This window comes from Leptopilina heterotoma, unplaced genomic scaffold (genome assembly GCF_015476425.1).
Source record: "Leptopilina heterotoma isolate Lh14 unplaced genomic scaffold, ASM1547642v1 Lhet_134, whole genome shotgun sequence".
NCBI lineage: Eukaryota > Metazoa > Arthropoda > Insecta > Hymenoptera > Figitidae > Leptopilina > Leptopilina heterotoma.
The window spans coordinates 2,617,143-2,631,564 of NW_025110853.1; the positions used below are offsets into that span (position 1 = coordinate 2,617,143).

General features: G+C 30.7%; 2 protein-coding genes across 6 annotated transcripts in view; one reads left to right on the plus strand and one right to left on the minus strand.

Annotated features, from left to right (window-relative positions):
* The window catches only part of LOC122497598 (protein glass-like), a 29,861-nt gene extending 23,117 nt beyond the window's left edge, over positions 1 to 6,744 (plus strand). For both annotated transcript variants that reach the window (XM_043604824.1, XM_043604825.1), the window contains exon 7: positions 6,224 to 6,744. In XM_043604824.1, the coding sequence (XP_043460759.1) occupies positions 6,224 to 6,389 (166 nt within the window). In that variant the 3' untranslated portion in view covers positions 6,390 to 6,744. The remainder of the gene's footprint in view (positions 1 to 6,223) is intronic.
* A 3,766-nt stretch (positions 6,745 to 10,510) lies between these two features.
* The window catches only part of LOC122497601 (C-terminal-binding protein), a 72,944-nt gene continuing 69,032 nt past the window's right edge, over positions 10,511 to 14,422 (minus strand). For all 4 annotated transcript variants that reach the window (XM_043604830.1, XM_043604827.1, XM_043604828.1 and 1 more), the window contains exon 8: positions 10,511 to 13,809. In XM_043604830.1, the coding sequence (XP_043460765.1) occupies positions 13,485 to 13,809 (325 nt within the window). In that variant the 3' untranslated portion in view covers positions 10,511 to 13,484. The remainder of the gene's footprint in view (positions 13,810 to 14,422) is intronic.

Below are 14,422 nucleotides of genomic sequence, written 5' to 3' on the forward strand. Positions count from 1 at the left end.
CAAACAAGACTTGACTCGGCGTCCGTCCGGTTGCCGCGTTGCGTCGATTTCTTATATTAAATAAAATTTCGGCGAGTCCAGAGTCCCAATGTTTGTGCTCACAATTGATCAGGCGGAATCTCATTCCTTTCTTCAGTTCCTGGTTTCTTCGTTCGGTTGGATTTGCCTGCGGGTGGTATATAGGTGTATACCACGCAATGCAACTCCACTTTTCGCACGATTTCTTCCAGTTATCACTGGTGAATTGAGATCCGTTATCTGAGATGATAGATTTAGGGTAACCAAAACGACTGAATACTTCTCTTTCCAGTAGAGCAGTAATTTGATGAGTTTTGGAGGAAGCTAAGGGGAAGGCTTCAACCCATCTCGAATAAAGGTCCGTTGCCACGAGCAAAAACCGTTTTCCTCGAGGAGATCGAGGATAAGGTCCCATCAGATCCACAGCAATTGTTTCCCATGGAGTTTTTGGTTGACGTGGACGGACTTCGTTGGTACCCTGTGATCGAAAGGATTTACAACAGGAACAAAGTTTACAACTTTTTACGTACTCGATAATTTGTTTCGTCATTTTTGGCCAAAAGAAATGTTCTTGGATTGCACGTAAAGTTTCCTCTTCTCCAGGATGTCCTGCAAGACCAGAATCATGATATTCATACAACAATCTCTGGTAAGAAACTTTTGGTACTACTATCACCCAAGAACCTTGAGAATTTTTTTTCTGAAAGAATCCTTCTTTGGTTAATTGATGCTGTTCGACGAATTTGTTCTCAGTTTTATTTAAATTTACTTTATTTTTCAGAGTCATCCATCTTCGAGCCTGCTCAGTGATGTCTTCGTCGTCTTGCTGTAACGAAATGATTTCTTCGAAGAAATTTGATGAAGTGATTTGAGCTAGAAAAGGTGTTTCTATTTGAGGTCGAATTTCGGGTGGAAGTAGTAAATTTGTGTCTTCAACTTTATTGTTTTCTTCTGTTGGTATTTGAGCCAAAGCAGAAACCAACTCTGAATCAGCGTTTGTACGTGCGTGAATGATGTAATCGAAATCATCCAGGAATCGAGCCCAGCGACTTAATTTTGGTTTTGTTTCCTTAGAAACTTGCAACCATTTTAAGGCTTTGGGGCTGGTATATAGATGAAATTGTGCAGCTTCGAGTTGAGGACGGTAACGTTTGATGGCCCATTCTACTGCGTGACATTCCTGTTCGAATCGAGAATAACGAGTTTCCACTGGACTAAATTTAGCGCTTGCATAACTGATGACATTACGTAAACCATCGACGATTTGATAAAGGACCGCTCCCATACCATTTGGACTGACATCTGTTTGTAAATTTAGTGGAAAATTCGGATTGGGTCGACTCAAACGCAAATCATTTTTAAATGCTTCTTTTATTTTTTGGAAAGCTTCGTCGGTTTCCGTGGTCCATGTCCATTTACCTGATTTTTTACCCAGCAAGTTGGTAAGTGGTCTAGATAGAATAGAAAAATCAGGAACATATTCTCTAATCCATCCACAGTTTCCTAAGAATTTCTGTAATTCCTTTTTATTTGCAGGTGGAGCAGCTTGTAGGATAGCTTGAATATGCTGTTCTTGAGGTTCATTATATTCCGAGCTAACATTATGACCAAGATATTTAAGATCTGTTTGTCCAAAGAAACACTTATCGAAGGAACATGTTAATCCATGTATTTATTTCTAATCTTTCGAGGACCAAATTGACGTGTTGAATATGTTCTATCCAATTATTTGAATAAATAATAATATCATCTAGGTATGATATACAAAATTTGTTGATGTAATCACGTAAGACTATTTGACTCATGAGTGTTTGGAAGGTATTTGGAGCACATTTTAATCCAAACGGCATAACTTTAAATTGGTACGTACCACCATTTGGGATGGAAAAGGCAGTATATTTTTTGCTGTTCTCCTCCAGTGGTATTTGCCAATAACCCCAACGTAAATCCAACGTTGAAAAGATTTTGGATTTTCCTAGTTCTTTAAGGGAATCCTGAATCCTAGGTAATGTATGGTTTACATCTTGGGTGATAGCATTTAGTTTTCTGTAATCAATACAGAACCTTTTCTTTCCGTCTTTTTTCACGGTTAGAACCACGGGGGAGCAATATGGTGACGTACTAGGCTCTATTACGTCGTTGGACAGCATTTCTTGTACCTGTTTTAACATTTCTCGACGCTTTTCGAGAGATGCAGGATAAGGTTTTTGTCGAACTGGTCTTGAGTCAGTTAATTCAATTACGTGTTGAATAGAACGAGTTTGTGTTAAGTGAGGATCAGGAATAAGAGTTTTCGAGAAACGACGCAAAACATTAAGGAATTCATCTGTAGATTCTGCTGGAAATCCGTGGTCAAGATTCTTAATTTTTTCTTCTTTTTCTGGTGAAGTCGATGTTAATGGACCAGATTTCTGAAGAAAGAAAATAGTGAATCTTGTGTCTTTCCCAACATAGATACGTTCACTTGGAATATCGATAATCGCTTGTTGTTCCGTCATCCAAGGTATACCTAATATCATTTGTTCCCTAAGTTCATTACATACTAGAAACTCTATATTGACAGTATGACTACTAATTTTGATTTTCAGGGCTAATTTTCCTAATACTCTCATTGTTGTTCCAGGTGCAGCTAAATCTACGCTATCGATGCACGGATCGAGGTCTTGTAATTGTTTGGAAGTTAAATTGGAAGAATGTATAAAATTTTCTGTAGCTGCAGTGTCTATAATTGCTGGAATCTCTTGATCATTTAGAAACGTTAATATACGTGGCAGTCTACGACAATCTTGAGGGGTAAGATATAGAGAAATTAATGGTTGTTTTTCTGGTTGGCGGTGGTGGATGGTTCCACCGCCCTTCGCCAGTTTTCCTGATTTTGTTTTTTGCGATCATCAACTTGTTTCCGAAAAACAGGACAATCACGATGGAAATGTTTTTCAGGACAATACCAACAATCAGGGGGAGTCTTCTTTGTGTTGGATTCCTTTTCCGAAGGTTTCTTTTCCTCTCTTCGTGGTTGCGTTCGTAGCATGTCGAATTCATCCCTTTCAGCTTCGACAGCTCGTGTGAGAAGAGTATGACAATCATGTGGACTAGAAGCACGAATTGCATGACGTATGCTTGGTTTCAATAATTCTATCAAGGTATGTACAATAATAATTTCTGGTTCTAATGGCCTTAATCGTCGAAATAATAAAAATTTCTTTTGCAGGAATACACCCACGGGGTCTTTTTCATGTTGACGTTGTGAATACAATTGTGATTGTAACCTTCCAAGCACCGAAGGTGAATTGTATTGACGAAGAAGTAAATCCTGGAACTGGTTCCACTCAAAAGGTATACCCTTATAAATTTCCCACCACTTCTCTGCTTCTCCATGAAGAGCTTGACAGGCCAATCTAGTTTTATTAGATTCTGGAGTTCCGACCAAATGGAAATACTCCTGCATTTCCTTCAAAAAATCTGAAGGATTCTCGTGATCTTTACCATAAAATTCTGGAACGGGAAGAGAGTTCCTTTGTGCTTCCAAAGAATTTCTCCAAGCGTACCAATTTGGATCTACAGGTGGAGGGTACCAAGGAGCAGCTACTGGATAGTAAGATGATGATGTTCTTTGAGGATCAGCAGTTGAAGGCGATTGATACGATGACTGAACATAAGATGATGATGTTCTTGGAGGATCAGCAGTTGAAGGCGATTGATACGATGACTGAACATAAGATGATGATGTTCTTGGAGGATCAGCAGTTGAAGGCGGTTGATACGATGACTGGACATAAGGTGATGATGTTCTTGGAGGATCAGCAGTTGAAGGCGGTTGATACGATGACTGGACATAAGGTGATGATGTTCTTGGAGGATCAGCAGTTGAAGGCGGTTGATACGATGACTGGACATAAGGTGGTTGGATTACAATGTTGTCGGAAACACTTGATGATATGCGAGGTTCATTGATGGAAGTTGTTGTTTGAGGTGCTGTACTAAAAATTTGATTCGAATTTGTTTGTTGATTGAAGAAAAATGTAAGTGGTCGTCTTTCATTGTTATGAGGAACATTTGCTGACGTGGTGATTGTAGCAGTGCTAGTGATCGGTATTACTGTGGATGTAGTTATAAGTTCGTCGGAGAAATTGGTTTCTGAGTCATTTTCGGAACCATTTTGATTTTCAAAGATAGAATTTCTCAAGTTATCTTGAGGGTTTAATTCTTCCATGTTTGCGTGTGATACAGGAGGATTTATTTCGATAATTCGGTTGCGAAGAATTCTTCTTTCGGGTAATGGAGTTCTAGATGTCATCAGAAATCGGTTTCCTAATTCCACTTCTAGCTAGTTCATCGGCTTTAGAATTTCCCGGATGACCTTGATGCCCAGGTACGTGTATCCAACTTATTTCTAAATTCTTTGTTGTATTTTCCAAAAATTGAAGTTCTTCTCTGTTTTTTACAGGTCTTCCAGATGATGTAATCCAGCCATTCTCCTTCCAACGAGGAATCCACTCCGTACAACTATTTATTAAATATTTGGAATCTGTATTGATTCGGAGTTTAGAGACGCCAGCTTTTTTGGCTTGTAGTACAGCTTGAGTCGCAGCTTGTATTTCAGCAAGATTGTTCGTTTGCTTGCCGGTGAGAGGAGCAGATATATTCAAGGGATGATTATCTTCGAAGAAAACGCCAATACCACCTTTTGGGGATGTCCTTCCGTTTCCTGAACATGCACCGTCGGTATAAACGTTCACAAAGCCAGTGTTGTCCTTTGGTAAGATATAATTTTGTTGATCCATAAACAGGTAAAAATGTCGTTGAGATTTAATCGATGATTTATTTTTTCAGATTCGGAGTTGATTTGGAAATTTTCTTTTCGGAATTTAATTCACTAAATTTTATGCTAAAACGTTGATTTGACTCCTTTCTGATGATAGTGACAGGAACGGAGTAAGGTGATTTGTTCACTTCAATTAAAGATTTTGGAAACATAATATATGTAGAGATAAAAATAAATATTTTGCGTCAGGCGCCACCGGGTGTTTATTTTCTGTATCCCACTCCCGGAAGTGAGGTTGAAAAAGTTTTAGACTTCAGGGTTCGGGTTATTTTCAAATGACCTAAGGCCCCACGTTGGGCGCCAAAATTGTTATCCAGAATTTTTCTTCTTTGTTATTATTTCAATAATTTAATTTCCGATCCTACATAGAGGATCGAGAAATAATAGAAAAATAGAAAAGAAAGAAAGATCAATTTCCGATCCTGCGAGAGGATCGTGAAATAGAGGAAAAAGAATGAGTTTTTTTAAGAAAAAAGAAAAAAAAAGATTAGAGAATTTCCGATCCTGCGGAGAGGATCGAGAAATAATGAAGGAAAAGAAGGAAAGTCAATTTCCGATCCTGCGGGAGGATCGTGAAATAAAGAAGAAAGGAAAAAGTTATTTTTCGATCCTACGGAGAGGATCGTAAAGATAGGAAAGGAAAGATTAGAAAAGGTGGAAATAAAGAAAGAAACCTGGAAATTCCTATGGATGAAGGATGTTTTTTCAGTGAAGTTTCTTCTTTCTAGAAGAGTCCTTAAATATCTTCTGATATTGGAAATAATGAGAAAGGAGAAAAAATATTTAATTATATTTTAATAATTGTAATATTTATTTAAATAATCTTCAATACAATTTCCTTATTTGTCACTTTTGAGAAAGAAAGAACAATTTGAACGTCCGTTCAGAATCGCGAGTTAAGGAAGAGTAACGAAATCTTTGTTTTTTTCTAATGTCATGAAACAACTATTTTCGTCATGGCAACGCGATGCCCTTTGTTTTAATTTAACAATTGAATATTTTTACTTTATTTCCATTGTTTAATTTTTTCCTAATTCTTTTTTAATGATAAGAAAAAATATATTTAATTAAATTAATTATTAATTAAAAATGAGCGTAGCATAACTAAAATAGAATGTGCAAATTATTTTTATATTATATCTGTTAAATTTATCAATTACCTATATAATTTATATTAATTAATTATCATATTACTTTAAACATTAACATATTTATTTTTTTATACATAAATTTTCAAATACCTACAAAATTAGAAAATGTGATATGTTCTGAAGAAAGGGACCAAGTAAACAATTAGTTATTAAAAAAAAAATGATTTCGATTTTCCATTATTAAAAAGGAACTTTTAATCCAAAGCACAAAAAAACTTTTTTTTTGCAGATGTCGATTTTGCAAGAAGGCATTCTCCGACAGTTCCACCCTCACGAAACATCTGCGAATACACTCAGGTGAAAAGCCATATCAGTGTAAATTGTGTTTATTAAGGTTCAGTCAGAGTGGCAATCTCAACAGACACATGAGGGTCCATGGCGGCTCCTTAACGTGACACAGCTCAGATTATCCTCTCGTTGACAGTGGAATGTTACCCCAGTGCTGTCGGATACCTGTGATTCGACTAGGAACGAACTTACAACGAAAACAATAGATGTACATTTTGCGGTATTTCATACGATGCCCCGACAAAAAGAAACCTTAATATTAAAAACGTACATATTCAAACAAACTACTTCCGGCCTGAAAAACCATCATTTTCGACGCTAAATCAAAGATTATTCACTGATAAATAGATTTTCTTTTCAAAGCTAATTACTAACATGATTATTTAGTACTTTTACAGTTGTAGTAAAAGTTACAATTACTAACAACTAATTAAAGTACTATTTAATTCATTAGTAATTTACTATATTTGGTACTTTTATTACTATTTAATTAATTAATAATTTACTATATAATTATTTCGCATTTTCAGTACTGAATAATTAATTTGTAATTACTATATAATTAATCGGTACTTTTACTACGATTAATTAATTAGTAATTAACCAATTAATAATAATTGGTAATTAATTATTTAAAAATTGGTAATTAATTTGTATTTTTAGCAGGGTTGACACAAAAATTAAATTTTGTTTCACTCTGACTTTTTCCTCATTTCGACACAAAATTTTGACTTTTTTCCTGACCCTAAAGAATATTCAGATACTCTCCAAAAATTGATTATACTCAAAAAAATGTTCTATTACATTTATTTACGAATTTCTTTAATTGTAAAATTATTCGAAGCATCAATAGTTGTTTCAAATTGAAACCTTTTTAAAATTCAATAATTTCTAAGATTTATCAGTATAAAAAAAGAAGATATCGATCACTCCGAGTCGAAGACTCAGAGTGATCGCTTTCTTCAGGTCTTATAATAATTAAATATGATCGAGTGATACAATTATCATTTTATAATAATTATAAGAATATTGTTACTGTCAATCCTTCAAAATTATTTTCATCATTTCAATTCAATTATTATTTTCTAGATTTTTTAACTAAAATTCTTCTTTAAATCAATTATTTAATAATTTAAAAAAAAAATTTTTAATTTAAAAAATTTCTTTTTTTTTTTTATTTTAATAATTTTTGAAAAAATTTTTTGAGAATTTTCAAATCTATTTGTTTACAATTCAATTTTATAAAATTTCGATTATTCGGGAATTCTTCAATTAATTATATATTAGAAAACAAAAACTTCAAATATCATTTTAAAAAAAAATTCAATTAAACTTTTTCAAAAAAATTAATTTCACAGAATTGTTAGTTTAAAGTATGAAAATTTCTAATTTTCAAAGATTTTAATTTGCAACATTTTCAAAATTCAATTATTTCTAAAAATTCATCCTACAATGCTTTTAATCTTCAATTATTATATAAATTTCATTTTTAAATAAAATTTTATTAGAAAATTCTACGAGAAATAAATTATTTGAATACAAAAATAAATAATTTAATTAATAATTCAGGGTGGCCACTTTTTTTGTAAAAAAAAATTCACGGTCATTTCCCGGTCCATTCCCGGTCATAAATTATTTTTCCCGGTCATAAATAATAACTCTGAAAATAAATTATTCAATGAAAGATTGAAAGAATTTCCTGATTTTTAGACAAAACTTTGACTTTTTCCCAAACCCTAAAAATATTTTAGTTTACTCTAAAAATAATTTTGAACTTAAATAGATTTTTTGAAATAAATATTTAATTATTATCCATTATTTTTCCATATAGAAGGTATTCAAATTTCAAAAAAAAATTCAAATTTCAAATCCTTTAAATTTGAATAATTTTTAAGAATTGCTACTGCAACTTATTAAAAATTATTTTCAAAATTTCAATTCAATTATATTCTAGAAATAACTAAAATATTTCTAAAATCCACTTGTTTACAAGACAATTTCATGAAATTTTGAATAATTTGAAAATTTTTCAATTAAATATTACATATTTAAAAACATAACTAATTTGAAAAAATGTGAATAAAAATATTTTTAAAGACTAAATTATTCAGAATTTTTAATTAAAATCTTTTAAAATTCAACTTTTCTAAAACTTCAATTTGAAATATTTTAAAATTCAATCTATAATAATATTAGTAATATTAATTTAACATTCTAAAAAATCGAAAAATTTGCTTATGAATAATTGTAAAAAAACTAATTGATATTAATGAAAAATACGGTTTTTTAAAATTTATTTTCTAAGAAAAGAAATTTTATTTATTTTTATTTACTTCATTTATTATTCAAAAATTCATTTTTATAAATTTCGTATCACTTTTGTTCTAATTAGTTCAAATTTTTAATAATTCTTATTTGTTTTGTTATAATATTAATTGCAAAAAAATTTTTAAATTGATTTATTTTTCATTATTTTATAGGATGTGAAATTTTTTCTCTTTGAAATTTTTTTGACAAATTTAATTAAAATTATATTTTGTTTAATTATTGTTAGAAATAGAAAGAATTTAAAATTAAATTTAATATTTTCTTTTTCTAAGTCTGTTACGTTGGACAACAAAATTCATAATTTTCTTATAAATTCTAGAAATTGAATATTTTTATAGTACTTTTTATAAAATTCTCTGACAAAATATAAATAGATTTTATAGAAGATCATTCAATCTTTTTTAATGAAATATAGTTAATACCTAAGTCTTAAAATAAATATTTCTATTTTTTCTCACAAAGTAATGTGTGTTTAAAAAAAAAAATTCCAAAATCCCGGTCAAGATCAAAATTCACTGTCATTTCCCGGTTTTTCCCTGTCCAAAAAAATTCACTGTCATTTCCCGGTTTTCCCGGTTTCCCGGTCCAGCGGCCACCCTGTAATTCTTTAAAATTTGAATTCTCATAAATAATTTTATCAACAAATTTTGATAACGAATTTTAAAAAATTCTTTTTAAATAATTTTTTTTAGTGGAATTTGATTTAAATTGTTTTGAAAAATTTTATTAAAATAGTAGAAATTAAAAACCATTTAATTAAGGAAAGTTTTTGAAAATAATTGAAATTTTGCCAAGAATTTTTATTAAAATTTTTGAAAATAATTGAATTTGGAGAAGAATTTTATTATTTATAAAGATAATTGAATTTTTAATGAGAATTTCTTTAAATTTTTGAACATTTATTAATTAGTAAATCAAATACTACTTAATTAATATTTTACTACTATTTAATTAATAAATACTAATTAAGTAAATTGTTATTTGCAATTTATTAATTAGTATTTTTAGTTCTATTTATTTAATTAATAATTTACTGTTTAGTGAATAGTAATTTTCTTTCAATACTACCTCTTAATTAATTAGTAATTTACTATTTATTAAATCGTGATTCATTTCTAATACTTTTAATTAATCAGTATTTTTAGTACTATTAATTAGTATTTTTTGAATACTTTTTTTATTAGTACTTTTAATACAATTTTTTATTTATTACAGTACTATTTAATTAATTAGTAATTTCAGTACCTTTTAATAAATAAAAATCAGTTATCAAAGTGACATTCTAATAAAACTGAAAAATGTAAACAAAAACTAATTTTAACACCTGCGAAAATACCAATTACGTCTAAACTATTGTTATCCATTTGAAAAACAGCACTTTCTATCTGTATCTTTTCTAAAATTCAAATTTCAATGTGTGATAAATTCGCAAAATTAAAAATTAGACTCAAAATTATATTCAGCCGAGAAAAAAAAATCATTCGTGTTGAAAAAAGAAAACCAAAGTTTGATAAACCAAAGGAAAAACCAAAAAAATAAAATTCTAATTCAAAATTGTAATGAATTAGATATTTTAAATTAGCAAACTAGACTTAAATTTAATTTACTAAACGACAATGATTTTTCTCTGTAATTGAAATTATCTTGAGTGGCTTTTTTTTGAAACTTATAAGTAGTTAATAATTAATAATTTTTTATATAATTCGTAAGTGACTAAATTAAAAACTTTGTAAAATCGAATGCTTGTTAAAATAAGCGTCATTCTTCTCATTTACGAAGAGAAGATAAAAAAAAGTCAAGTGCAATAAGTAAAAAAAAAAGAAAAAGTGCCAGGACAGGTAAACAAGAGGGTATCGTATTTTTAAATGCCAGCAAAGCATTCACACCACAGCACCGTTGATTATTGTACAAATATTGTATTTATTATAATTATTATTAATTATAATTAATATTAATGTTGCCGTTTTCACCACGTTTACTTTCCTTATTCGCGTGGTTTTATTTCTTTTTTTCCATTTTTTTCTTTTCTTTTTTTTTCTTTTTAAATTCATTTCTCATTCTTTAATCAAAGATTCCTCAATTTTGCCCACTTTCATTCTCTTTCTTTCTCACACTCTCACTCTTATTTTTGTTTTTTGTAAATTATAGGAAATAAAAATTATTTCGGCGCCAAGTCGAATTTAGAAAAAAAAATAAACGGAGTCATAAATGTATTTTATACCAGAGGAAAAGGAGCGATTAAAAAAAAAGAAGAAAGTCATTAATAAATAAGACTAATTTTTTTTTCTGTTGGAGTTTCTTTACGGCTGTCCTTACGCACACAAAAGTTGGGAGAAAATTTCACAATTTTTTTTTTTTTCATTCCTTTTTATTACAATTATTTTCTTTTGCCTCCATTTTTCTTTTTTGTAAAACTATTTTTTTTAAACTCCATTATTTTTCTTTTGCGCAGCATTCTTTTTTCTTTCTCAAAAAAATTTTAAGAAACAAAAAAGTCTCTTTTTTGCAGGAATATTCGTTTTTTATTTACTCGCACGCTCTCTCTCTCTCTCTCTCATTCGCTCATGCTCTATGTATAGATAATGATGTGTTTATAAGTAATAATATTTCTTGAGAAAAAAAAGTATGTCGCTACGTTTTTTAATACGGGTTTTTTCCTTTTTTTTGCAAAAACAACAAAATGGCCCGGAGTTTTAAAATATTTTATCAAATTTTTTCTTCTTCATTTAAATCTGAAGTCTAAATTACGACTTTTGGACCATCTTGTAATATCCGTATTTTTTTCCAATATACGTTGCGCGTATTTTTTCTCTAAAAAAAAAAAAATAAAAATAAGTGTTTGTCATCTCTGTGATGCATCTTAGTCTCCGTCATTTTTATTTTCTTCCACGAAGTTTTTAACATTTCGGGTATCCATTAATCTCGCTCTTTAACAACTTTTACTTGTTCTTTTTTCAAGTACACACGAGATTTTATTTTTCGGAATAGAAAAAAGAAAGTAACAATTTAAAAAAAAATCGGTTTTTTCCAAATAAGAAAAATTATTGATAAAAAGCAGTTTTTTTTATTTGCTTTAAAACTGAATAGATATGTGTGTGTCACTCTCTACTCTTTCATTTTCCAAAAAAACTCTCTCTCTCTCTCTTTCGCACTTTCTTTTTCTCTATAATCTACTTTTTTCGTTTATTTAAACCCCCGAAAGTGTACGCAACGTCACACAACTTTTTTTCCACTTAATACAATAATTAATCGTATCGTAATTATCAATAAAACTTGTTTCTAATCTTTCTGTCGCCAATATTGTTTTTTTTTGTTGTTCTTGTTGTCTTATTTTTCATGCACGCGCACTTTCTTTCTCCTCAATCTTTCCATCACTCACAGTCTCACTTTTTTGCTTACAAACCGTTAAAACGATAAGTTGTTTTTTTTATATGTGTGTATGTAATGTATGTCTGTGTATTTTTTCATGTGTCATTTTTTTCTCAGAAAAACAACAATTTTTTTTTCTTCTTGTTGTTCTTTTTTGTCGCCGTCCTCTATTTTCAAAAACACAGGAATACTCATAAAAAAAGGGAAATGCTCGCGCCCCTTTTTTTTCTTAGTAAAAAAAGAAAACCACGACGGACATTTGATTAGCGAATTTTAAATTTCCTCTTTTCAAGACCCCTTCATTTTTTTTCTTTTCTCTTTTTTTCTTCTAAAAGCAAAAAATTAGAATTTACGGTCTATTTTTTCAATTTGTCCAATGTCCGATTTTCAACTACGAATACTTTAAAGAATTTTTTCTTTTATTATTATTATTTTTTTTCAACTGTACATTGCTGAAGTGTAAAGGAAAGTTACAAAAAGAAAATTACCTCTACACTTTATTCACGGACATGTGACAAATAAAGATCATATTTTTATTAATATTTAACCGTGCTTTTTTTCATTACAGTAAAAAGATTTAAAAGTACAATAAAAAAAAGAAGGAGAAAAGAATATTTTCTTTTTTAGATATTGATCTGAATTATTAACTCTCCCCCCCTTCCCCCCGTCGGCGGAAATTCAGCTATTTTTTTTCTCTCTACAACATCAAGATCTCACACGTTATCGTTAACAAAATTGAAAGCACTAGCGAAGAGACAGCCGGAATTCCAAATACAGTAAGGGATAAAATTACAATTATTTTAGGTGTGATTTTTTTTCCTCCTGTAAGGAAAAGGAAATGAAATTTCTAGCGACTTGGAAGGAAGAACGGACAGGATTTTTAATTTTAAAAGCTCAACTCCGTTAGTTTTTTTTTAGAGTAAAAAACGAAATTTTTATTCTTCAAGAAAAATATATAAACATAGATTTTTAATTTTTAAATCTATTTTAACCAAAAAAAAAGAAACTGATTTTGAATTATTTTTCAAAAACAGAGTCAAGTTTTTAAAATGTTTCCCATTTTTACTACAAAAAGACTTTTTGTGACAAAAAATGAACATTGTGGAACTGAAAATGAAAATTCGGAAGTATAGTTACACGAACGTTGCAAATTTTTGTTGTGGTGTCGTTTGAAAATCTCGTTTCTTTTCTTTTTTTATCCAAAACTGTACTTGGCGTCTGTTTTTTTTTTTATATTAACTGCGTTACTCGAAAGGTTCCTCTCTGGTTTTTTTTCGTCAGAAATGTATTTTCTTCTGCTCTCAAGGATCCTCTCGAGTATAATCGGAAGCAGTGGACAGATAAATGGTTGTACGACCCGCGCTAGTGAATCGGCCGTTTATTTTTTTAGTTGTTGTTGTTGTTGTCGTCGTCGTTGGAGCTTGTGTGTAAATGGCTAGGGTGTATAAAGGTTAAGATCGGAGGGGTGGCGCTGGATTTTGGAGATCTGGGGGGTGGATTTAAGGTCAACGGGGACTTGGTGCAGGTGGACTGGGCCGAGGATCAGTCTCGCTCACTATGCTATGTGGTAATCCAGGCATTCCAGCAGATGGTGGAGCCGCAGTGGGACCACCGGCACCACCGCCGCCTACCGTTGGACCCGATGGCCCTGTTGGACCCCCAGCTCCACCGCCACCCGCTGACGAGTTTGGTCCACCGCCACCCCCGCCGCCAACGACAGAATGCCCACCAGGAGGTGGTGGCGCCGAGTCGTGAGGAGTTGTCGAGTGCGCCTGTTGAACAGGCAAAGCTCCTGCATAGTAGCCCCCGTTGATACCCTCTGGGTATGTGCTGTACCGGCAAAAAGTTTTTATATTTATCATTCAAAATTTTTCATCTCCACTATTTCTAATTGTGCACATTTTCAATTTTTTTTCTTTCTTTGAAAAACCCTCCTACAATTTCAAAAAGTCTCCTTCAGTAATTGTCCAACAAATTTTGTTTTTTAATGATTTTATTTTTATTTATCTGTATAAACATCATTTTTTTCTACTTCATAAAAGAGAAACGGTTCAACAATCAAAATCAAAACTTAGTCCAATTGCGCATTTTTCTTCATGTCAAGAAACTATATAATTAAGAAGAGTGAATAATTTTATTTTAACCATTTAAATTTGATGTAAAGGTAGAATATGACGGACAGTCAGAACAAATTCAGACCAATGTCATAATTTCGTAATTTAGAAAGAAAGACAAAATAAATTTTATATTCGTTTTGGTGGAGAGGCGAAGAATTTAATTTTGAACATTTTCTACCAATAAGAAACATTTGTTAATATTTAGGTTATATTACTAAAACCATTTATTATTGACAAAAAAATATAGAAAATTAAATTTCTTATGCTGCTAGGCTGCTACCAAAAGGAATTTAAAATTTAATTTGTTTTTCTTTTAAAATATTATG